This window comes from Rhincodon typus, chromosome 9 (genome assembly GCF_021869965.1).
Source record: "Rhincodon typus isolate 14 chromosome 9, sRhiTyp1.1, whole genome shotgun sequence".
Lineage (NCBI taxonomy): Eukaryota > Metazoa > Chordata > Chondrichthyes > Orectolobiformes > Rhincodontidae > Rhincodon > Rhincodon typus.
This window is the reverse complement of record NC_063340.1, coordinates 46,479,662-46,502,225: the sequence shown is the minus strand read 5'-3', so window position 1 is coordinate 46,502,225 and position 22,564 is coordinate 46,479,662. Positions and strand designations below refer to the sequence as shown.

Genomic DNA, 22,564 nt, shown 5'->3' with positions numbered 1-22,564 from the left:
GCTGGCCATCCTGCACCGCTCGGGCCTCCAGCCTGCTGGCCATCCCATTCCACTCAGACCTCCAGCCCATTGGCTGGCCCCGTTCCGCTTGGGGCCTGCTGACTGTGCCCACTCTGCTCAAGCCTCCAGGCCACTGGCCGTCCCCTCTCCACTCTGGCCTGCAACCCACTGGCTGTCCTTGCATCACTCGGGCCTCCAGCACCCTGACCATCCCCACTCCATGCAAGCTTCCAGCCCACTCAGCTCTATGCCTCCAGTCCGCTCCACCTCAGGAGAGAACACCAAGAAGGGAAATAGGGGGAATATAAAAAAGGAAAATGGAAAATAAACAGAAGGAGAAGAGGAGCTCTGGTTGGAGTGTCCTATTCCACCGCCATCTTGACTGGAAAACCGGATGTTGACATCAGAAGACTCCAGTGATAGTAATACCACGGAATGTCAAGATGAGAGGTTTGTTTTATTTTCTTAGTGTAGATAGCCATTGCTGGCACTGGCGTTGCTTATTACCCTAAACCTGATTGTTGTCCAAGTCATGTTGCAGGCAGGCGTAGACTGCTTCAGTATCTGAAGAATTATAAAAGGAACTGAATACTGTCGAATCATCAGTGAATGTCCCTAATTCTGACCTTATGATGGAAGGAAAATCATTGATGAAGCAGTTTAAGATTGTTGGGCCGAGGACAGTATTTTGAGGAATTCCTAGAGATGGGCTGATTGGCTTCCAACCATTACAATCATATCACTTTATGAAAGGTATGACACCTGCCAGTGGAGAGTTTTCTCCTTTATTCCCATTGACTTCAACTTTATTCAGTCTACTGAATGCGACACTTCAATAAATGATGCTTTGATGTCAAGGGCAGTCAGCCTCACCTCACCTCTGGAATTCAATTGTTTAGTCCACGTTTCAGAATTGGAATCCAGGGGTCCTCATAAACTTAACACTGGTGATCATTTTATTGCTATATACGTACCACTTGATAACATTGTTGACTATATCTTCCATCACTTTGCTGGTGAAGACTGCAGTGATAATGAACAGGATAGGGTTATAGGAGTTGGGATGTCATGTTGCTGCTGTACAAGACATTGGTGAGGCCAGTTTTAGAATACTGCATATAACCTGGTCGCACTTTTATAGGAAAGATGTTGTTAAACTTGAGAAGGTGCAGAAAAGATTTACAAGGATGTTGCCAGGGCTGGAGGGTTTGAGTCACCGGAAAAGGCTGAATAGGCTGGGGCTATTAGAGCGTCGGAAGCTGAAGGGTGGCTTTATAGAGGTTTATAAAATCATGAGGGGCAGGGATTGGGTGAATTGTCAAGGCCTTTTTCTGAGGATGGGGGCATCCAAAACTAGATGGCATGGGTTTAAATTAAGAGGGGAAAGATTTAAAAAGGACCTGAGGGGCAATGTTTTCATGTAAAGGGTGGTGCATGTATGGAACGAGCCGCCAGAACGAGTGATGGAGACAGTTACAACAATTAAAAAGCATGTGGAAGGGTATATGAATAGGAAGGGTTCAGAGGGATATGAGCCAAATGCTGGCAAATGGGACTAGATCAGATTGGAATGTCAGGTCAGCACGGACAAGTTGGACTGAAAGGTCTGTTTCCGTGCTGTATGACTCTACGATTCTAGGATCCTAAGTCTTGTTGATAGGACTTACGTGAGCAATTTTCCACATTGTTGGACAAAAGCAAATGCTGCAGATGTACTGGAGCAACTTAGATGAGTGCACAGCTAATTCTGAAACAAAAGTCTTCATAAATCTCCAGTTGAAGTATTATCGCAGCCGATAACCTTAGCTGTGTGCCTTGCTCTTCGTGATTCCTGATGTCATGTGGAGTGAACTGAATTGGACGAAGACAGATACCTGTGATGATGGGGACCTAAGGAGAAGACTACACTGGAGCAGTTACTGGCTCCATCATCATCGTTTATTGAGCCCTTTCTTCCCATTAGTTATTTAATTGTCCATCACCATGCACGACTAGACATGGAAGAATTGCAGAGCATTGATCTATTCAACTGAATACAATTCTGCTCTTGTTTGTGTCCCACAGTACCTCAAGGAACCCCACTTTTGAGCTGCTCAATCTGTTCCAAATCTATCCCATTCTATACTTTGAAAGCAACACACAGTGGGTCCCGAATGTGAAGATGGGACTGGAGCCACAAGGACTGTGTGGTAGCCAATGGTCTCATGAACAGATGCATCTGCAAGAGGCGGATTGGTGAAAATGACATCAACTTGACTTTTCCCTTATGCTGGTGCTCTCAGTTCCTGCCACAGATTCAGTCTGGCACTTATGTCCTTTAGGACTTGCCCAAATTGGTATGATGTTACCAAGTCACTCTTTGTGATGACCATGAAGATCCCATCCATGTAAAGTACACTTTGTGACCTTGCTACACCCAGTGCACTTTTGATGTGGTGTTCAACTCTGGGGCAAAGCAGTCGGTTGAAATCAGCAGGATTTCTTGCTCATGATTAAGCATGAGCCATGTCATTTTGTGGACTCTGAGTCAGCGTTTGAAAACTTCGAAAGTCATCCATCTGTTCCTCTGATTAATGAATAAACATCACTCTGGCTCTTCTGCTCTCCATCCTCCTTCATTTGCAACTAAGCTGTTTGTGGTTCACAAACTTGGCTCTGACTGCACTCATCCAAGCCACCAGTGTATAAAATGAAAAAAAAACAATATGCGAGCAGGCCCTCAGGGGACTCCTGCAGTACCTGTCTGGTTCTCTCGGACCTCCTGGCAATCATTATCTTTTGGCTTCCATGGTCCCAGCTTGCAGTGTCACTGCCTTATTGAACATTTTATCTACTTAGCTCTTGGCATCTTAAATGGGCCAAGGTGACTCAAAGCACACTGAAGATTTGAAAACCACATCTCAAAATTTTTTCAGCTGGTGCTATTTCCTGCACATTTGGTTGTTTGGATCACCAGTAGCATCTACAATTTCTAATATAGTATAGGGCATGCATTCTTCTTGACCAAACAGTGCTGCCATGCCTTAACCTTATCTCTTTAAATTAAATTTCTTTTACTTTAGTTAACTTGGACTTCACTTAGTTAACCTTAAGGGTATTGATTAAACTTTCTTCTGACTATAAATCCACTTATACATTGGCCTTATGACATTACTCACCTCCCAACCAACCTCCCAATCAACCTCAGAAGCTTTAGCTGTCTATATATGGCTTCTTACCTTACATATTAACCACAGTTTTAAAAGCATTGCTGAAATCTCACTCTGTCACAGACACCAAATTTAGCTGTTAATAAGGTCCTTCAAAAAAAATTCCATTAATAAAACTGCCTGAGATACGATCTCCCTTCCATAGATCCACAGTGACTCCATCCTCCAATATATGACTGGGAGTGTACTTCCACAATAGGGGAACCCCTACCAGCTGTGGAACCAGTGGAAGCATTGTGCCATTTCTATGGGGGAGGCCCAATGCAATTTAAATGCTGCCAGTATCAGACCTCCCGGGACAGAGATCATGCACCTCTTGAAAACTGCCAGCCAATCAGAGGCCAATGCCATTGAGAGCAGTGGCTGTTAGTTGAACAGCAAGTCCTCACTTAAAGTTGTGTTGCTGAAAAGTGCAACTTTAAGAGAGACAACTTTATGCAAATCACAATTTCCAATTGAAACAAATGTGAAAGCTGTAGTTAGGTTCTGTAAGACCTTCCTCATCAGAAGGAAAAACAAATTAAAACATTATCCTTTGTAAGCTGAAATACTTTACATTATTAAATTCCTACATTGGTAAACTAAATTATTTTTAATCCAAAGTTAACTTAAAAACATAAAGGACAAGTGTTTACTTTTCACTTAGCTCCTTCTCACTACCTCTTCATTTCATGACTGAGCTTGCTCACCACACATATTACCAGAGGGGAGGCAACAAGAGGAAAGATGATATAATGGCAGAAACCATGAATCAGAAGACCAGCAGTGAGGCAAAGGGTCAGGGAAAGTAGCAGAGACCACTCCAAATTTCACTGATGGATGTCATGATCCTGTGTCAAACTCAGTGAAAATCAAACTCAAAATGAAACAGACCCAATTAACTGACCAAGGTTAAAGTGGACGACTTAAGCCAGAGTAAATTCAAATGGTAACTAACTGTAATGGTCCCAAAGCAATAGGAGAAATGTGTGAGTACAATTAAATCCCACAGACACCTTTGAGTCTGGTCGGGTCAAGCATAACTGCTATCAATTGCCTCATTAATAAACCTAAATCATCATGCAGCCATTGGTGCATGAGATTACTGCTTCAAGACCTTCCCATTCCCAACTTAATTTGGGACAGTGGAGATAGTAAGGACTACAGATGCTGGAAACTAGAGTCAACAATTATGAGCTGGAAAAGCATAGCTGGTCAGACAGCATCCGAGGAGCAGGAAAGTCAACATTTCAGGCTGAAACCCTACGACAGGACCAGGGAAGGGGAGGGGAGCCCAGAAATAAATAGAAGGAGGGGGATGGGGTTGGGAGGGAGGGTAGGTGAGATGGAGATATGTGGATGCAGGGAGGGGGTTATTGTGGTTAGTCAGTAGTAAGGGTGGAGCGAATAGGTGAGTCATGAGATGTACAGGCTGGGGGAGGAAAGATTTTGAAGCTGGTGAAGTCAACGTTGAGGCCGTTGAGCTGTAAGCTCCCAAGGCAAAATATCAGGTGTTGTTCCTCCGTTTTAGGTTTGGTCTCACTCTGACAGTGGAGGAAGCCAATGATGGACATGTCACCAGGGGAGTGGAGGGAGAGTTTAAGTGGATGGCAACCAGAAGGGGGTTGGTTGGTGCGTGCAGAGCACAGATGCTCTGCAAACTGGTCCCTGAGTCTGTGTTTGGTCTCCCCAATATAGAGGAGGCCACTTTGGGAGCAACAGATACAGTGGATCAGGTTAGATGAAGTGCAGGTGAATCTCATCCAGATTTGGAAGGATTGTTTGGGGCCTCAGATGGAGGTGAGAGGGAAGGTGTAGGGACAGATGTAGCACCGCCTGCTGTTGCAGGGAAAGGAACCGGGTGCTTTCCACAGGCACTTTAAAGACCGTAGATTCCCCTTTTCTGTTTTTAAGGATGCACTCAACCGTATTTCCCCATTTCCCACGCTTCTGCCCTCAAACCCTCTCCCCCCAACAACAATAAGGATAGAATCCCCTTGGTACTCACATACCACCCCACCAACCTCCGAATACAACACATCATCCTCCGACATTTTTGCCACCTATAATCAGACCCTACCACCAAAAGATATTCCCGTCCCCACTCCTGTGCACTTTCTGCAGGGACTGTTCACTCTGCAATTCCCTCGTCAGCTCCACACTCCTCACCAACCCCTCCACCACACCTGGCACCTTTCCCTGCAACTACTGGAGGTGCTACACCTGCCCCACACCTCCATCTGAGGCCCTAAACAATCCTTCCAAATCGGCAGAGATTCATCTCTACTTCATCTAACCTCACCTACTGTATCCGTTGCTCCCGATGTGGATTCTTCTATATCGGGGAGACCAAATGCAGACTCAGGGACCAGTTTGCAGAGTATCTGCACTTTGTATGCACCAACCAGCCTGATCTTCCCATTGCCATCTACTTTAACTCCCCCTCCCATTCCCCTGGTGACATGTCCATCCTTGGCCTCCTCCACTGTCAGAGTGAGGCCACATCTAAACTGGAGGAACAATACCTGCTTACAGCCCAATGGTCTGAATATTGACTTCACCAGCTTCAAAATCTCTCCACCCCCAACCTGTCCATCTTCTGACTCACCTATCTGCTCCACCCTTCCCACTGACCAACCACAATAACCCCCACTTACATCCACATATCTCCATCTCTCCTACCTTCCCCTCAGCCCCACCCCTTCCCTCTATTTATTTCTCGGTCCCCTCCCACCCCCTCCCGCCCCTCCCCAGTCCTGACGAAGGGTTTCGGCCCAAAACATTGACTTTCCTGCTCCTCAAATGCTGTCTGACTGGCTAATTTGGGACTGTTTTCCAAACACAAGAAATGGTGCAGGTACATCTACCTGATTCTCCCTTAACAACCCAATACTCTTGCCCCACTATCACGCCTATTCCAGAGGGTTCAATTGGATTCTGCCACAAATACTTTCTCAGTGAATCAATATTGCTGCATCAAGATGCCTTCTATTAGTCAACCTAAAAGAGAGGTTGATTGGTTGTCATAATAATCCCCACGTCATCCATTTGGTCATTCAGTGTTTTTTTTTCCATCCCCAATCCTCAGGCACTATTCCTGATTCTAATGATCCCTGAAGGTATATTTGGAGAGCAAAACTGTTGTTACTTGCCACATGTTTAACAGCACTAGGGTGAAGTGTACTCAAGCTTGAAGCATTATTGTCTTTCATTTTCTGCAGACTATCAGTGAATTAATTGTCTGAAATATATTCCTATTTAATACTTTGGCAATATGGTTGGCATGAACTAGTTGGGCCAAAGAGTCTGTTTCCATACTGTATGACTCCACGACTCTATTTCATCTCATTCTACCCGTCATTTCAATCTCGGTTTGAGGAGATGGCCCATAGCATATCCATTAAATGCGCACAATATTTCAATGAGTACATCTGTGTTCTTTTGGCTGACATCTTACCTCTGCATGAGTAACAGTACAAAGGATTAACTAATAGACTTAATTAATATTACACATTTGCCTACTTCATATGTTCTACACAGTATTTACCAGGGTCATACATTATAGCAGCTGTAATGTCACTTTTTTCTGACACATACTGTCCAAAAATATATTTATAAGATAATAAAACTTGCATGAAGATTTGCACAATCCTCTGTCAAAGGTTAATCTGACAAGTGATCCCAATGTTAATAATTTTAATTATTCATTATTTCATTTATGAAGTCAAAACAATTTCTTATTTTCTTGGTGAAGACACCACTGCTGATAAATGTACTACTTTAAAACACGAGTATTTTTCCTGAACAATATATTTATTTAATAATGGATTTCCACTAAATGCCTCTGTAAATGCATCTGTCTACTGTAGTATTATTGCAAGATACATCTGAAAACAAAATCATTTCACATGAATTGGAACTTTTTATCATTCGTGTGATGCATCAGAAGTTATTATTTTCCTTATGCACACATAACCTATAATTCCACTAGAATCACTCTCTTCAACTTTTCTATCATTTGCAACATTATTTTGATTTATAGCATACATTCAATATTACCATACTACCAAGTACCTGAAAAAAGATAAATGATTCAAGAAATTATTGAACAGTTGAACAGTTTTTCTTTATTTACAGGAGCCAAAAACATGAAAGGGAATAATTCATAACATACCCAATTACAGAATTCAGATGGCATTGCTGCAAACCAGTGTTTGCACTGGTAGTTGGTAATACCTAAATTTTGGAATCTATTTTTATTGCCCTATAATGCCACTTCTTTATGTCTTCTGTTGTATATACAGGATACAAATGGGGAATATTTGTTCATTTCAAACACTCTATTAACATCATACCACTAGTCATTTAGCTATACACTTACTTGATCAAGGAAACAAATATTCACAATATAACCATACCTAACTACAAAATCAGAACAATCACTTGAACTTTAACATACATTATTATACCATGAAATACTATATAACCGATTCTGTTTTTTTTAGTGCCATGATCACAACTAAACCATAAAACAAATAATTTTCTTCAATTAAAAAATTTAAAACAAAATCTAAAAGAAAGCAACATTGTGAAAATGTCAATAAAATCATGTTGTCACTGCTTAATATGACTCATATGATGATTTATTTGTCTTTCAATTTACAGGTGTTTTCTATTGTCATGTATAAATAACACTCCTCTGCAACATTACTAAATGATTCATGTTATCCAAGATTTTCTGAAACCTCCAGTTGTGCCAAGGTCTCTGCAAGCAACATGCATCCATTTAATCAGATTTTCTAATAAGCTTTTCATAATGTCTAGTAAATGCAGAATAATAAGCAACCGATGTCCATTACTGTAAATGTTTCTAGTGTATAACCTGTCTCATCCTTTGTCAAACCAAAATAATGGAACTGAGGCTTTCACAATATCTGACTGAAGACCTGACTTTGTAACTAAATAAAACATCAGAAATTGCATATTTGTTACATGCTTCATACTTTTGAAATATTTTAATTTCATTTCAAAAGGTATTTCTTTTTCTTTTGATGAATATAAATCATCCCTTTTTGCACTTTAGGGAATCATGAAAAACAGCACATCCTCTTGGTGTTAAATTGTTAATCGCACTTCTGTACACCCCCATTTGTAATGTGCTCTACAAGCAGCAGATCAGTTATGCATTAAATTTCCAATTCATCTAGCCTCATAATTACATCTGCCAAACACAACACAAAGACAGCAGTTACTGAGTTTGGCCCAGGCATGAGAAAAGATTAAAGGTTAAACTCATTAATATAAATTCCCTCTGTCATAATACTAAATAAAAAATGGAAGAGGACCATGGGGCAAATAATCAATAACTGAGTTCCTGTATTCATCACATACAAAATTAAAAACTAAGTGGTATTCTTCCTTTCAATTTACAATCAGCACAAACATAAACGGAAGTTAGAACTTAGGCAGAAAATACAATCCAAGGAAGCTAAGTAAATATGGTTTTCAAACTCATTCCACAATTAGATGCACAATCTATAAGAAATGTCGACAGAAGTAAAAAGTGGCAAACAGAATCTTTACCTTAGGTTAGTGGGCTATTGTCCTCAAAAAATTTTTATAGTCCACATTATAACCAATAAAATTTTGCCACGTTAAGTCAAAAAATACACAGGCAACAACAAGCAATGAACTGCTTTACACAATACACCTAAAAATATTTGCAATTTTATACTTCAAGCAAGTAATTCAAACTTTTCCCCACAGAAAACCTACAGAACAATAAGACTCCCAATATTCTTTTCACCAACACAAAGCAAAGGCCAATCCAAGCATGATTATACTAAAGTAAGGAATATTTTCTACCCAGTTATGAACTTATTTTTCCTCACAAATGTAAATTTGAGCTCACAAGCATACTGTAAGTATCAAGAATCTCTGCTTCCAAAATACTTTGCTGCACAACAGGAATTTATATCTAAGGTAACACAAATGTTGCATAAAGAAAGATGACTTTTGGACTAAAAATTCAAATGGGTGAATACTTTTGAAATACCAGATTTCTTTTTAATCTAACTTCTGGCTTCAGGTGTATTCAAAATCTTGGGATGGAATTCTTGATTTTTTTAATTTTAGTTAAAAGTAGATATGAGTTAAAAAGGTGGTACAAACTAAGTAAAAATTGCCATCAGACTACTCTTCCATGTTTTGTGCTGTTGAGTGCCTACACGTCTAAGAATATGTTAAATGAAAATCTGCAAAATGTGAGAGTAAAAGTTAAGTTTCAATCTTAAAGTAATTAATGAGAAACTCATACATGTTTCTTGGAATAGAAGGAAATTGAAAAAATGGAACATTTTACTTCAGGGTAGGACAAATGTCAATGAACTTGTCAAGCAAGATTTATTTCTATCACCAAAATAGTGATGAGAGTGAATTGCAATATTGCACAAAATGCGTCAGTTTATACAACATTGGTATATCTGACAGCTACTGTGTTTAATAACTGTGTAAAACCATGCAACTGCAATTGTATGAGTGCAAACTTATAAACTGCCCCTGCCATTTTAGCATTACTGTTGTCCTCAAGTCTGTTTAACTTCTGACATTCGTTCTACTCTATCTGTAATTATTTGCTTTCATTTACCATTAAAATTATCATAGCATCTTCCGTTGCATTCCCTTACTATATTTGTTATTGTAGTTTCTGGCATTTTATTCTGTTCCCAATAAATTATTTAACTTACAGCCATATTGCGCACATTATCTTGCTATATTTTTATACAGTCTCACAGTGTTTATGTCAGAATCACTGTAACATTGCAGTTTGGCATAATTATTTTCTCTTTGCTCTCAGCCTTACATGCTTCACCCTATTGGGCTTTATCAGTTCAATGTCATTATATTCGAGACAATACAATGATTAATGTACATTATATTGTTGATTATTTATATTTTTGTTGCGTTTGAAAACAATAATTAGATTCATACTATAAAAAATAACATTCAAGAAAGTTACACTTGTGACTGATGGGAAACTACAAGAAAAAGTCAAAATTCTCAAAATGTTATGCATGTTTGGTGACCTATTTCTAATCATTTTCAACATGGGAATCAGGACTCTCTGCATAACCAGGACTTGAGTTATTCCACATTTTTTTCCAAATTTTACTCATATTCACTGCAAAATTTTACAAGTTGCAACTCAATAAACAATTCTGAGGCAGTTATAAATGATTAGTTCCATCGTAATTTATGAATTTTAGCAAAAATATGCAATTGAGAAATTTTTCAAAAAAATTCAATCCCTTAGAATCAATGGCAGTATAAAATGGATTTCAAAAACAATTTGGGAAATGTATGTTTCTATAATACATAGAAAACAATATTTCTACATAACTACTTTGTTTCTGAGAGAAAAAAATCAATAGGCCATACAATCATATAAAGATTCAAAACTAAAAATGGGCAAAATTATTATGTGGAATTTATTATCATGAAAATCTCTCAAAATGGTACTTGTTCTCTATGTATAATATTAGTGGAAAATGGCAAACAACAAATTCAATTAAATAAAATATTCAGACAATGTATAATACATTCATGAGTGAAAGGGTATTGCCATGATATTTCTTCTTTAATAAAAGGACAGTGGTTGATGGGAAAGATGTGCTTTATATTGTGTTTTTAGGTTCAGTAACCCTAACCTTTTTGGTGTTGGAAACTGCATGTCTCATACAATACATTGCACTGCAGAAACGTTCCTTTGTTTTTCAAGAAGATAGTCAATGTAATATTTTCATCATAGAAAAAAAAACATTATGTATTTTGCACATCCACTAACAATCATTGAAAACTGTCATTACATTGTGCATCGAGACAAAACAAAATGTATACTGTGATTCCACTGAAACATTCATCTTTTAGACCTGGGCGTGGCAATACGTGCATCCAACAGCATGGCTTCATTTTGAAACAGGCAAAATTAGAGCCAATCTTTCATGTAGTTTCCCGTCCTTCGTAACACGAAGTAATTACCAGAGGCCCATAAAACCGCAAGCCATCAAATGAACTGCTGTATGCAAGTGGGAAAATGGTACTTAATATTCCTAATTTTTAGCATTAAAAATAAATCAGTAGGGAGAGTTAGCATGAGTATTAATGAAATTAACCCACAGAAATAAATCATTACACACTGTAAATTTGTCTTTTCTATCATATAAAAAGGAATGACAGTAACAGACAAGGAAAGCTAACAAATTAAATGGACATCTTATTTCATTAAATCAATTTTGTCGGTGTTTCACTATCAAGAATCTTAAATCTATTTACCTTTCAGAGATAAATGACCCATAAATGAAAGCAGGGCATGTAATATTTTAGTGAATTTAGTGGGCTGTTTATTATTTTTAATTGTAATTCTGCTAATTCTAAAAATGATATAGAAAATCTGTGAATGACACATATTAAGTTTAAAAGAATTAACCACAAATACACTCACAATCTATATTTTGTAAGGTAGTGGCATGATAATAAAAAGTTGTGATATTAATATTTTAAAAATTCATTTGTGATATTAGCAGTTTAACATTATTTTAATAGAATTTCCAGAGAAGTATTCAATGGAGAAGATGAGAGTCTCACCTACTGGTTGTAAAATCTGCAAGAGTCCTATGTCATCTCTTCTTGGGAAAGCCCTCTTTGTAATGTGTCAGTCAAGTACTTCACCAGGCAACAGAGTGCCTTCATTAGGATCAAGGAGGCCAGAGGTGGATAACCCCTACCAAAGGCTTTTGGCCATTATAGGCCAGCAACATTTCATTGTTCAAGTTCCAGGGACTGCTTCTCAGTGTTTTCCCCCTCCCCACACCCTACAGTCACAATGCCAGGTATCTCAATCTGACACTGAAAGGGATGTCCCAGAAAGGTTGCCACTGGTTGCTTTTCAGGTTTCCCACACACATGTATCCTCACCCACCACTATATGAATATGAGCCATGGCAGGATGAAGCCTCAGATTTATTCAGAGCAGTGGTGGGAAGGCAGTGGATTCACCATCTGATACCCTCCCATCTGATTAAATTCCCTCTTGCCACCAAACTCGCTATGGGAGAGGGTATTAAATTCCACCCTTAGTTTTTACATCCATGAGTGGGAATTAACTTGCAGGACTGAAAATGAGCATTTAGAAATATAGCTAGCACTTGAAATTTCTTGCACCAAATTGAATCACTTAGTCTTTTAAATCAAATTTATTTCCTCATAATTGTGCTGCTGGCATTTGAATGCATTTTTTTAGAAAATGTTATTTTTAAGTTTATGATCTAGCTTTAAATAGAAATATTACAGAGGCCTTTGAGCCTTTGATGATACAAAATGTAAGAGTTTAAGGTGTCAGTTGTATGACCTAGACATAAAGGGAAACAAATTAAAATTGACTTATATTAGAAGATGTCAGTGAATAAAGCAAGATAATTGCAATGGATATGAAGGATTTTGTCTCAGTTAAATTTCAAGCAATTGGATCATTGTTCTCCTACTACTACCAAAAGCTGTAAGGATTTGTAAAAATTAATGCAAAAGAACTTGTAGTCATCTTACCTTCACTGCAGTCTTTTCCTTGAAAGCCAGTGTGGGAACAATCACAGATTGCCTTCTCCTGTACAACAGAGCAAGTTCCTCCATTTAGGCATAGACTGTGATTTGTGCAAAGATAATTTTCATCCATCTTGATTCCTTGACCATCAATGAGTGTCGTAGTCCCATTTCCAACCTTGAGGTCAGTTATTAATCCCTGGAATGGTTCTTGACTTCCTACTGATGTTGATGTTAATGATAGTACCGATGAATGAAATTCTGGTGGAATTCCACCAATATATAATTTGCTAAAGACTGTCATGTCTCGTCTCTTTGACTTCACTTCAACTGTTTTGATCTCTTTGTCTACTATTAATGTTGTCTTCCTGAAATTCCTCTGAATAACTACAGTGTGCCAAATACTATCATTCACTTTAGTATCTGACTGTAGAACAGCTGGTTCAGCACAGAAAATTGAAAAGCGAAGTTGAAGGTATCCATCAACAATTAGGAGTTCTAGAAAATCACAGAATCCTTCATCATCAAAGTAAACCAGTAGACTACTGGAAATGTTGGTCTTCATATTAAAACTCATCTCACTTTCACAGCATGCATTCCACTTTGGGAACCTTGCCCACTGTCCTGCAGCTCCAGTAAATTCTAAACTGACCCCAAGGTTAACAAGACATCCAAAAAGCAAGCCGAACCAAAGCAAATGACCTTTCTTCTTGATGACAACAGCCATCTTCGTAAGTGCAGTGTGATGTTGAATAATATACAGATTGCAAAATAATTTGTAACAAAAAGAGTCTCTCACGTTTTGTAGATATGCCGTGTGTCACAAAGTTTTATCCCTTTGTGAATCCAACAAGTTAGTTAAGCAGTTGTCCAGGAAAAATAAACACCGATGGCAGACTTTTAGATTAGGGATTAAATACAATGAGTCAGCAGAACAAATTGTATCAGTGGCCCATATCCACAGTGGATATTACTCAGTAATCAGACTACACAGTTTTCTTTTTGTAGCTCCAGATCAGAAAACAACTGGTGTTTCGATTTTCTCTGGAAAATGAACTCATCCACATTTGGGTCAGACAAGATGACTTTCTTCAGTTTCGTTGGTGTATTTCCTGTCAGTAATCCCATTAAAATAACAAAATTGCTCTGTGTGACAGACTCCAAGCACAGATCCTCAGATTCATGCCATCATGTTAAAACAGACACTCTGAGTCATCATTCGTGGCTTCCTGGGCTGCCTACTTCCCAGTGGTGCTGAAAAATCATAAACCATCAAGTAGCTCAGCAGCTACTTGACATGCAAAGCCTGTCAGCAAGTCTTCCTTCCAGGGCTAAAAGAGTGATTCCAGCATTTACAGCAGCTTCAACACAACTCACAATCTGCAAGGAATGAAAGCAATAAATAATAACATGACCCTAGCTCAGTTTAAAACCATCTTACAATAATGTGTGTGAACGACGCCCTACAAATGCTTGTTACCGAGATAAATCATAATCCACTGTCTATGCAGTAATGAATGCATTGGAAACTTTAAACTTATTTATTGTTAACACAATAATTAATTGCTCGAGTCATAAAACAACTCAGCCAAAAAATCCAACATGGAAGTCACTTCTTTCAATTACTTGTCCATATCTCAACGTCAATCTTGTTTAACCAGTAGTCATTAAAATAGTCTTTAATCTTTTCTTATTCAATGAGACAATTGGTTCTTACACTGGTTGATAAAGATCTGCATCATAATTTTTGACACTTATTGCAAGACAATAGAATTCGGTGATGCACAAGGCACTTTAAAGTTAAATTAGTAAATAGCATTCTTTGTACCTTATGTTGCTGCATAATGTTATCAAAAAGGAAATGGTAGCTTAAAATTATTAACATCAGCAAATTTAATTGCACTCTTGTTTCTGTTACACTGGAGATACTAGTGATACTGCTCAGTTTGTCATTACTTATATTTTAAAATTCACACAAACAATTAGAAGGTAAGGAGGATGTTGACAATACATCATTGTATTCTCACCAAAAGTGTATCTTAGCATAACTATTTATTCATGAACACTGCTCTGGTAACCTTGAGCTTACTGTTAGAACACCCTAACTACACTGGTAGAACATTATCGGAAAACTAAGATGTTTTAAAAACAGCCGCTATGGTACAACTTGTTAGGAACAGTTTGGAAAGGGGAAACGCGCTGGGAAAACATATCAATGTCAACAAAGGATACAGAATTTCAAACACCGTGATTATCTGCATTCATCGCTCCCGATTTAACGCAGATATTCCAGTTATTTCTTTGATAGGGCATAACCACTGAGAAAGGTTGGACGAAATTTGCAAATTTATAATGGTTAACTGTATAGTGATCTACTTGTAAGGTTCCGGTATTATTTAGACGAACGTATGTCTGGCTATTCTAAAACAGTCTAAAGTACCTTTCTTACAACCCATTTCCAAAACAAAAGCTTGTTGTTTTGTCACAAACCGCCGTTTAATATTCAAGTTAGTACAAGCACGACTCGGAACGATTTATATATATTTAATTAACGCCTTTTTAAAATAAAAAAAAATCCCAGCAATAAATATTGCTGTACAGTAGTGGGTTATAATCTTCACCGAGGAAAGAGGAGACGCATCCCAACGCAGTCAGCTCAGAGCGATCTTTACAAGTGTTGCTACTCAACACCGGGACACTCGATAATATTAAAGTCAGGGGGACACCATTTACTAAATTACTTACCTGGGGACAGCGAGCATTTTGACTGCTTTCAGTCCTAAACTGAACATCAGTAAACTATAACAAGAAATGTGAAAACAGCCGGAGGCGATCTAAATGTGGCACAAACCTTAGACTTATTTGATCGTGGGCTGTTTGGTTTAGGAAATCCACATTTAGGAAGAATTTTACACGCACAGAAATGCAGCGAAGATACCATTATGTATCGTCTTACATATCGTCTGGACATCACAATCGGGAGTTTGGTCACAGGATAAAGATTATTCCACTCTCTATTTTGTCTGAATGGAAACGCCGTTTCGATTTGTTCTAAGCGGTAATAGTGGACATTCAGTAAGGGAAGCCGGAACTATTTAACATTCATGCACCGTAAGGGGAAAAAAGAAGCCCTTTTCACAATGTTCTTCACAGCGGTATCTGAGATGAGTCGTTAATTTGTCAGCAAATTCTGACCACATGTTATAGCCTTACCCTCTCCCCCCAAACCAACTATAAACTCGGAATTTCATTAATTTGCGGTTAATTCCAGTATTTAAATCCTAGCCCTGTAAAAAAAATCTGCCTCGTACGAATAGTGAGGAAAAACACGGTCGAAACATGTCAAAAAACATTCCACTCACAGTGTCACGTTCATTACCAGGCGATCCTTTCCCTGCCACCTCAGATCAAAGGGGAATTATCTTGTAATTACACAAACGATATATACAAATCCCGTGCCAGCGTTTCTAAAGGGTTACCAGCTCATCACATGTAGACACGCAGCATCCTCCTCATTCCATACACACACAACACACACGCATATTTTACATGTTATCGATGGGGAAACCTTGCTCAGCCGCCGAATAAACCCCAACTGTCCATTCAAGGAAATCAAATGTCCATGCAGTAACCTCCACATCAACGAAACGCAGGTACACAGATACACATCAAATCAGTACGTCCAATTCATAAAAGCGTGTGTCCAACACCGCCTTCACCAGCGCACTATACATGTCGGTTTTTACCTACAGCATCTGTGCACCGCTATGCCCGTATCTGTTAGGGCCATAGTCTGTGTAGCTTCGTTCCTGCATTGCATCCGATTCAAACATGGAGTTTTTTTTTTACCTGCAGTACATTCCCTGGTCGTTAGAGATGGCTCTGGGCTTTTAAATGTGAGGTGGGATCACATTGAAATGTTTCCCTGGCTCTCCCGTGGTCTTTCTGCTGCTTGGTTCTCCCATCTCTGTTTACATTTGCAGGACAGCAGACCCCCCACCTCTGGCTCCAGCTCGCTTTATCAGCCGCTTGCTGAGCTGAGCGCGTCACTCGGGCGTTTTTCTCGAAGCGAACCAGCACCGACGCTGCAGGAACAGCAGCAACTCACAAGCGAATCTCTGAATCTCTCCCCTCTCTAAGTCTGTCTTCCCCCTCTTTCACACAGACACACACCGCAACGTCAGAAATCTTCTCTCATCCATTTCTGCCACCACGGAAAGGAAATAAGATAGGAAAGAACCATTCCAGCACCTCCACTAAATCAACACTGCATTAAAGAACTGCTCACCCACATTGAACGCAATTGTTTTGCATTTAATGGCGACCAGGTAGAGAAGTGACACTTGCAAGAAGACACCTTAGGGTGCGCTTCAATACAAGTCTAACGATGCATTCAACATCCCCCCGCCCAACAACCGAACTTGGAGCTAATGTTGCTTCAGGTTTGGAGATGGAGTCACACCGAACACAATCACAATACATTTCAATGAGTTTCAATGATGGTGAGGACAGCTAACACTATTACATCCGAACCTCTGCACGATGCCCAACAAAAAAAAAGTTTTGATTTTTAAAACTGACCTGCAGGTGGGGTAACAAATTCAGGAAAGATTTACCAGCAACTATACATTTGCTCCTTTGTCTTCCCGTACACTATCAAGCTTTTGCAACCTATCAGGAGTGGTTCAGTGGGTAGTACTCCGCCTTCTGCTTCAGAAGGTTGTAAACTGCAAGTTCTACTCCAGGATTTAATGCAAAAATATGGGCTTTTTTTTCTGAGCGAGTACCGGAGGTGTGTTGCACCTCAAATAAAATGTTAATCTGGGATTTCCCGGCTGGATATGAAACATCCCAAGGTATTCTTTTGAAGAAAAAACATGGGAGTTACCCCGGACCCCTGACCAACATGTAAACCTCAAATCAGATGAACTTCCTTGACTAGAAAGGACTTGAGATATCCAGTGGTTGTAAAATGCACTATATAAGTACACGTCTTCCTTTTCCCTTTTGAACAACAGATATGGCCAGGAAATCTCTTGAAACTGACCATGACTGCTTTATTAGACGCCATAGTATTAGCAACGCTGCTCTCTCATTCGAGAGAGACGATTGGTGGTAGTTTAACCTGAGGGTCACTACGCCTCAGGCAAGGGGAGAGGTCGAAAGGTCTTTCATAGTAACCTCATACGGTGGGTGGGAATTGAACTCATGCCGTTAGTATCTGGATCACAGACCAACAATCCAGTAGTCTGAACTAACTTTACGGGGGTGAGCAGCAGTTCATTTTGCAACCCTTGACTGCTTTATTTGATGTGCAGTTCCGAGCCTACGCTGGGAAATTTTATCAGAAATTTAGTATTGCACGCTTTATCTAAATTTCTTGGCAAAATGTCTATCAGTGACTTCAGCAGTGATGTGGCCATTGGCTTCCTCCATCGGCATCTTATTTATTAATTATAAATCGCAATTTTGGATGACCCAAGTATAGAATTAATACATTTAAGTCCCCTGTAGTTTACTCAGCTTGATCGTGTGGGAAAAGTATTTTGAGTTATGGATACATTCAGCTACCATATTGGGAAACATTTAAAATTACAGATTTTTCTGACCATTTTGAAGATAAGGTTATTAACTGTAGCTACCTACAATGTCACAGATTAAACAAACAGTGGTGTGAGGTAAAGAAGGGTGAAATTAGATTCTATTTCACCCATTGTTCCTGAAATAAAATGGTGACAAATATATCCAATTTCAGGGGCTTGAGACCAACATAGCAACGGCATCTGAATTATGTCCAGTGCCATATTCGTCTTGGCAATATTCTGAGAGTCCTAAATGGCCACCTAAAACAGGTATTAGGCACCTTGCATATGCAAAATCTACATTTAAACATTCCAGTTTTTAAGTGTCAACAAATTGTGTGCACATACTCATGATATCGCAATGCAAAACCAGGATGGTTGCTTTGCTCTACAACTCTCTACAGCAAGTTACCACTGATCGGAGCTCACATTGTTCTCATGTTGCACCCCAAACTACGAATTAACTAAGGTCACTGCTGGCATCTAAACTGGCCCAAATAGTCTGACGAGCGGTCTCAGAAGGTTCAACATAAACCATAATTCAGTGTAGTTACTCAAATAAGATCCAACTTCCAAACACAAGCGAGTGTATCAACAATTCTGGGCCCAAAGCCACCCGAATAACTGATAATTTTTTGGTTGCCTGTGTCTGTCTCTATGTGCCTGCCGTGGTTTTAGAAGAGGCTTAGTGTTTTAACCCAGTAGAGCCATATGTTAACAGTTCATGGCTCTTGTACAGGGTAGTTAGAATTTCCTCATTTGTAGGAAATAGTAGCTCTTGTTAGGTCAGGAAGCATGACCTTGTTTTTTTGTTAACTTCCCTCCATTGAACAGTTAACTTGGGGATTTGTGTGTTTTGATTAAATTATTAACTCCTGTAGTGGGTGCCCTGTTATAGGAAGGATATTATTATACTGGAGAGGGTTCAGAGAAGATTTACCAGGATGTTGCCACGAGTAGAGAACTTGAGATGGAATAAAAGACTGGAAAGGCTGAGGCTTTTTCACTGGAGGGTAGGAGGTTCAGGAGTGACCGTATTGGGGTTTATAAAATCATGAGGGGCATAGATAACGTGAGGAACAATGGTCTTTTCCCTAGGGTGGGGGAGTTCAAAACTAGGGGACATATTTTTAAGGTGAGGGAGAAAGCTTTAAAAAGGACATGAGGGGCAACTTTTTTTTACACAGAGGTGGTTCATATATAAAATGAACTGCCAGAGAAAGTCGTAGATGCAGGTACAGTTACAATGCTTAAAAGACATTTGGACAAGTTTATAAATAGGAAAGGTTTGGAGGGATATGGGCCAAGCACAGGCAGGTGGAACTAGTTTAGTTTTGGTACATGATCGTTGTGGACTGGTTGACCGAAGGGTCTGTTTCCATGCTGTATAATTCTATGACACTATGAGTAATGGGGTTTGAAAGTCAGCACACCTTCCCAGAAAGTCATAACACAAAGAAGTAATACATTAGAAGCTAGATGAATTCCAAAGTAGTAAATTATTAATAATGAATTGTGTATGAGAATAGAGAATAAGAATAATGTGTATTATATGTTTCCTGCTGTGACTATCCATTTCATAACTCATTGTAGAACACAATGTTTCGCTTTCGGAATTAAAGTGTTATTTGTAGGATAAATATATACTCTAATAAACTGGTGTAAATCTAATGAGTATGCAAATCAAACAAGCTTGTGTTAATTATATTCAAAGGTACCTGTATTTATCTTACAAGGTTAGAAGTGGAAGTGTGAAACTTAAACAATGAATGCACCACCTTAGTGCTTGTAATGGGGCCAGATTGTCTACCCTTATTTCAATAAAAGTGTTGATGTTGTTTATGTGGTTTGTAGATGAGAAGAAGCTAAAGACAGTTGGGCACAAGGAGTTTCCTTTATGTAGACAGAAGTTCTGCAGAAATTGTCATAAACTCAAGTAGGGATATAGTTTACTCATATGAGTTATGAAATAAAAGAATTAGGTTGGAGGTAAAATAATCAATTTTCTCTTCTGTTGAAAACATCACAAAGCATGCCACATTGTCACGGAGAGGGGTATGGAGTCAGTAAGTTCTTTTTCTAAAGTTAATCTGGGGTTTTTCTAAAAGAAGGCAGGTACATTTTTGGTCCACATGTAAGCTATATCATTTAAATGAGAGAAAGAAAGAGGTAAATGTTAGTTAGGCCTGGATCTTAAGCAGAAAAAGTGCTGACTCTTTTTAGTCACTATGCAGAATGTGGGTGCAGGCTCAAACTCAGTTTAGAATTCATGAGAGGGAAAGAAGATCAGAAATTTGCACAGCTCGAAGCAGGAGGAGTTTGGAGGTAGTTACGACAACTAATTTGTACACCTAACCAGTATTCCAGCACTTTCCTGCCTCCGGAAGTTTTGCAAGAGACTGTTTCTGGGGTGAGTAACAACTATAGCAGGCATGCAATCTGGCCAATTACAGTGCTTACTAAGGATACACTCACTCGTTGAATGGAAGTTTCCAGAAGGCATATGGATTCCCTGCTGAAACCGGAGTCCATTGAATGGATGGAGATAGAATCCAGGCATCAGATCACGAAGTCAGTGATACTGAAAATAATTCCCTTCCATACTTTACAATTAAAAATGCCAAGGGGATACAGGTGTGATCACAGGTCAGCCCATGGAAGGGCAGTGTCAGCTTGCTGCTCTGGCCACATTTTACTTATAATTATTTTAGTCTTCAGAGGATAGCCCTATCTCAAGGCCCTCGCTTGTTTTCCTACCTACATTGGCAACATTCACTTTTCTGGTGAGGTTGCTTGTTGCACAGAACCTGGCTGTGGTGCCCAGTCTTGTCTTTAAGTCTTCACTGCTCCAGGAAGTGCCTTCACAATTGACTGCTCTCTCGAAAATATCCTTCCCAGTCTTGCTGCGGGAATTTCCAGTTCACTGCCTCATTTTACTCTGACAGTAGGAGCAAGATCTGGGAATGGTGAAAATCTAGCCCCTTATTTCTTATCATTGCTCACGTGATGAACCACAAAGACAATTTTCTGCATCTATCGTTTCCGGATAGCCCAATTACTTTGCACCAAGCTGGAGATTATCTTGTGGTTAATCAAAATGAGCGTGATAGTTTTCTGACTCAGGTCTCACTGTGTGACTTTAGTACTCAGATATCAGGTTTGGTTTTGATATCTAAACTATATTTCAGTTTGATATGAAGCTTTAGTAAACTTGTTATGACACACTTCCAGGGAAAGTGGCACTTAAACACAGATCGTCTGGGTCACAGGTAGGGAAACCACCCCTATACCATAAAATCTCGACACCTAATTTACAAATATACTCTGCATCAATATTAAATTCACAATGCAATTTCAGCCTAACTTCTAATACAGTTGGCTGGATTTTTATGCTTCAACAGCAGTTCTGTAGTATTTGAGCTTTAAAGTAAGAAAACAGAGTTTATATTTGAAACAAACACAGAATGTGCCGGAGGAACTCTGCAGGTCTGGCAGCATCTGTGCAGAGACAAACGAAGTTAACATTTCAAGTCTGATATGACTCTACTCCAAAACTTCAGAGTTTATATTGGCAGCAGGATATATATATTCCCACATATATTTCTTTTTACTTCCGTAGTACTGAAACAGGCCACTAATACAGACTGCTAAGCTCTTAATTGTGCACTTTGATTAAAAGAAACTTAACATATGGACATTTTGTCAGGTATTGATTGTTTTCAGAAATGTGGCCATGATTACTAACATATCTACTGGTAACTAGCAATTGCATCGCGGTGGCAGTCAATTAAGATTTGCCTGCCAAGATTGGAGTTTCTGGGAAATAAAATGTATTGGTAAAATAAATGGCATGTTTTCCATTGTTTTCAAAACTCTTGAACAATTATGTTTTGAAATTATTTGATTCATTAAAATATTTTTCGTAGACAATCTTTAATAATGCAAGGGACTATATAACAATGTTATGTGCACGTAGACACACTTGCTCAAAAAATTAGTAGTCAACTTTACATTGCCAACCAGGATTTTTCTGGGACCCAGTGACAAGGTTTATGTGGACCCAGAATCAGGTGGCAAAGGCCTTCCTGCTTTGAACTCCATCAAAGTGCAAGTTTATGCTGAGGCTAATTAATGGCTGTCAAGAGGGGGGTTAGTGACCTCTCAAAATCCATAGACAGGCCTTGATGTGGTCGTCATATT

General features: G+C 39.1%; 1 protein-coding gene across 3 annotated transcripts in view; it reads right to left on the bottom strand.

The window, feature by feature from the left end:
* The window catches only part of nrxn1a (neurexin 1a), a 1,567,205-nt gene extending 1,553,508 nt beyond the window's left edge, over positions 1 to 13,697 (bottom strand). For 2 of the 3 annotated variants that reach the window (XM_048601292.1, XM_048601293.1), the window contains exons 1-2: positions 12,789 to 13,697; positions 5,770 to 5,787 (exon numbers count right to left, since the gene is read on the bottom strand). In XM_048601292.1, coding sequence (XP_048457249.1) covers positions 5,770 to 5,787; positions 12,789 to 13,509 — 739 coding nt within the window. In that variant the 5' untranslated portion in view covers positions 13,510 to 13,697. The remainder of the gene's footprint in view (positions 1 to 5,769; positions 5,788 to 12,788) is intronic. The other variant, XM_048601291.1, reaches the window with a different exon arrangement.
* Between the last annotated feature and the right edge of the window lie 8,867 nt (positions 13,698 to 22,564).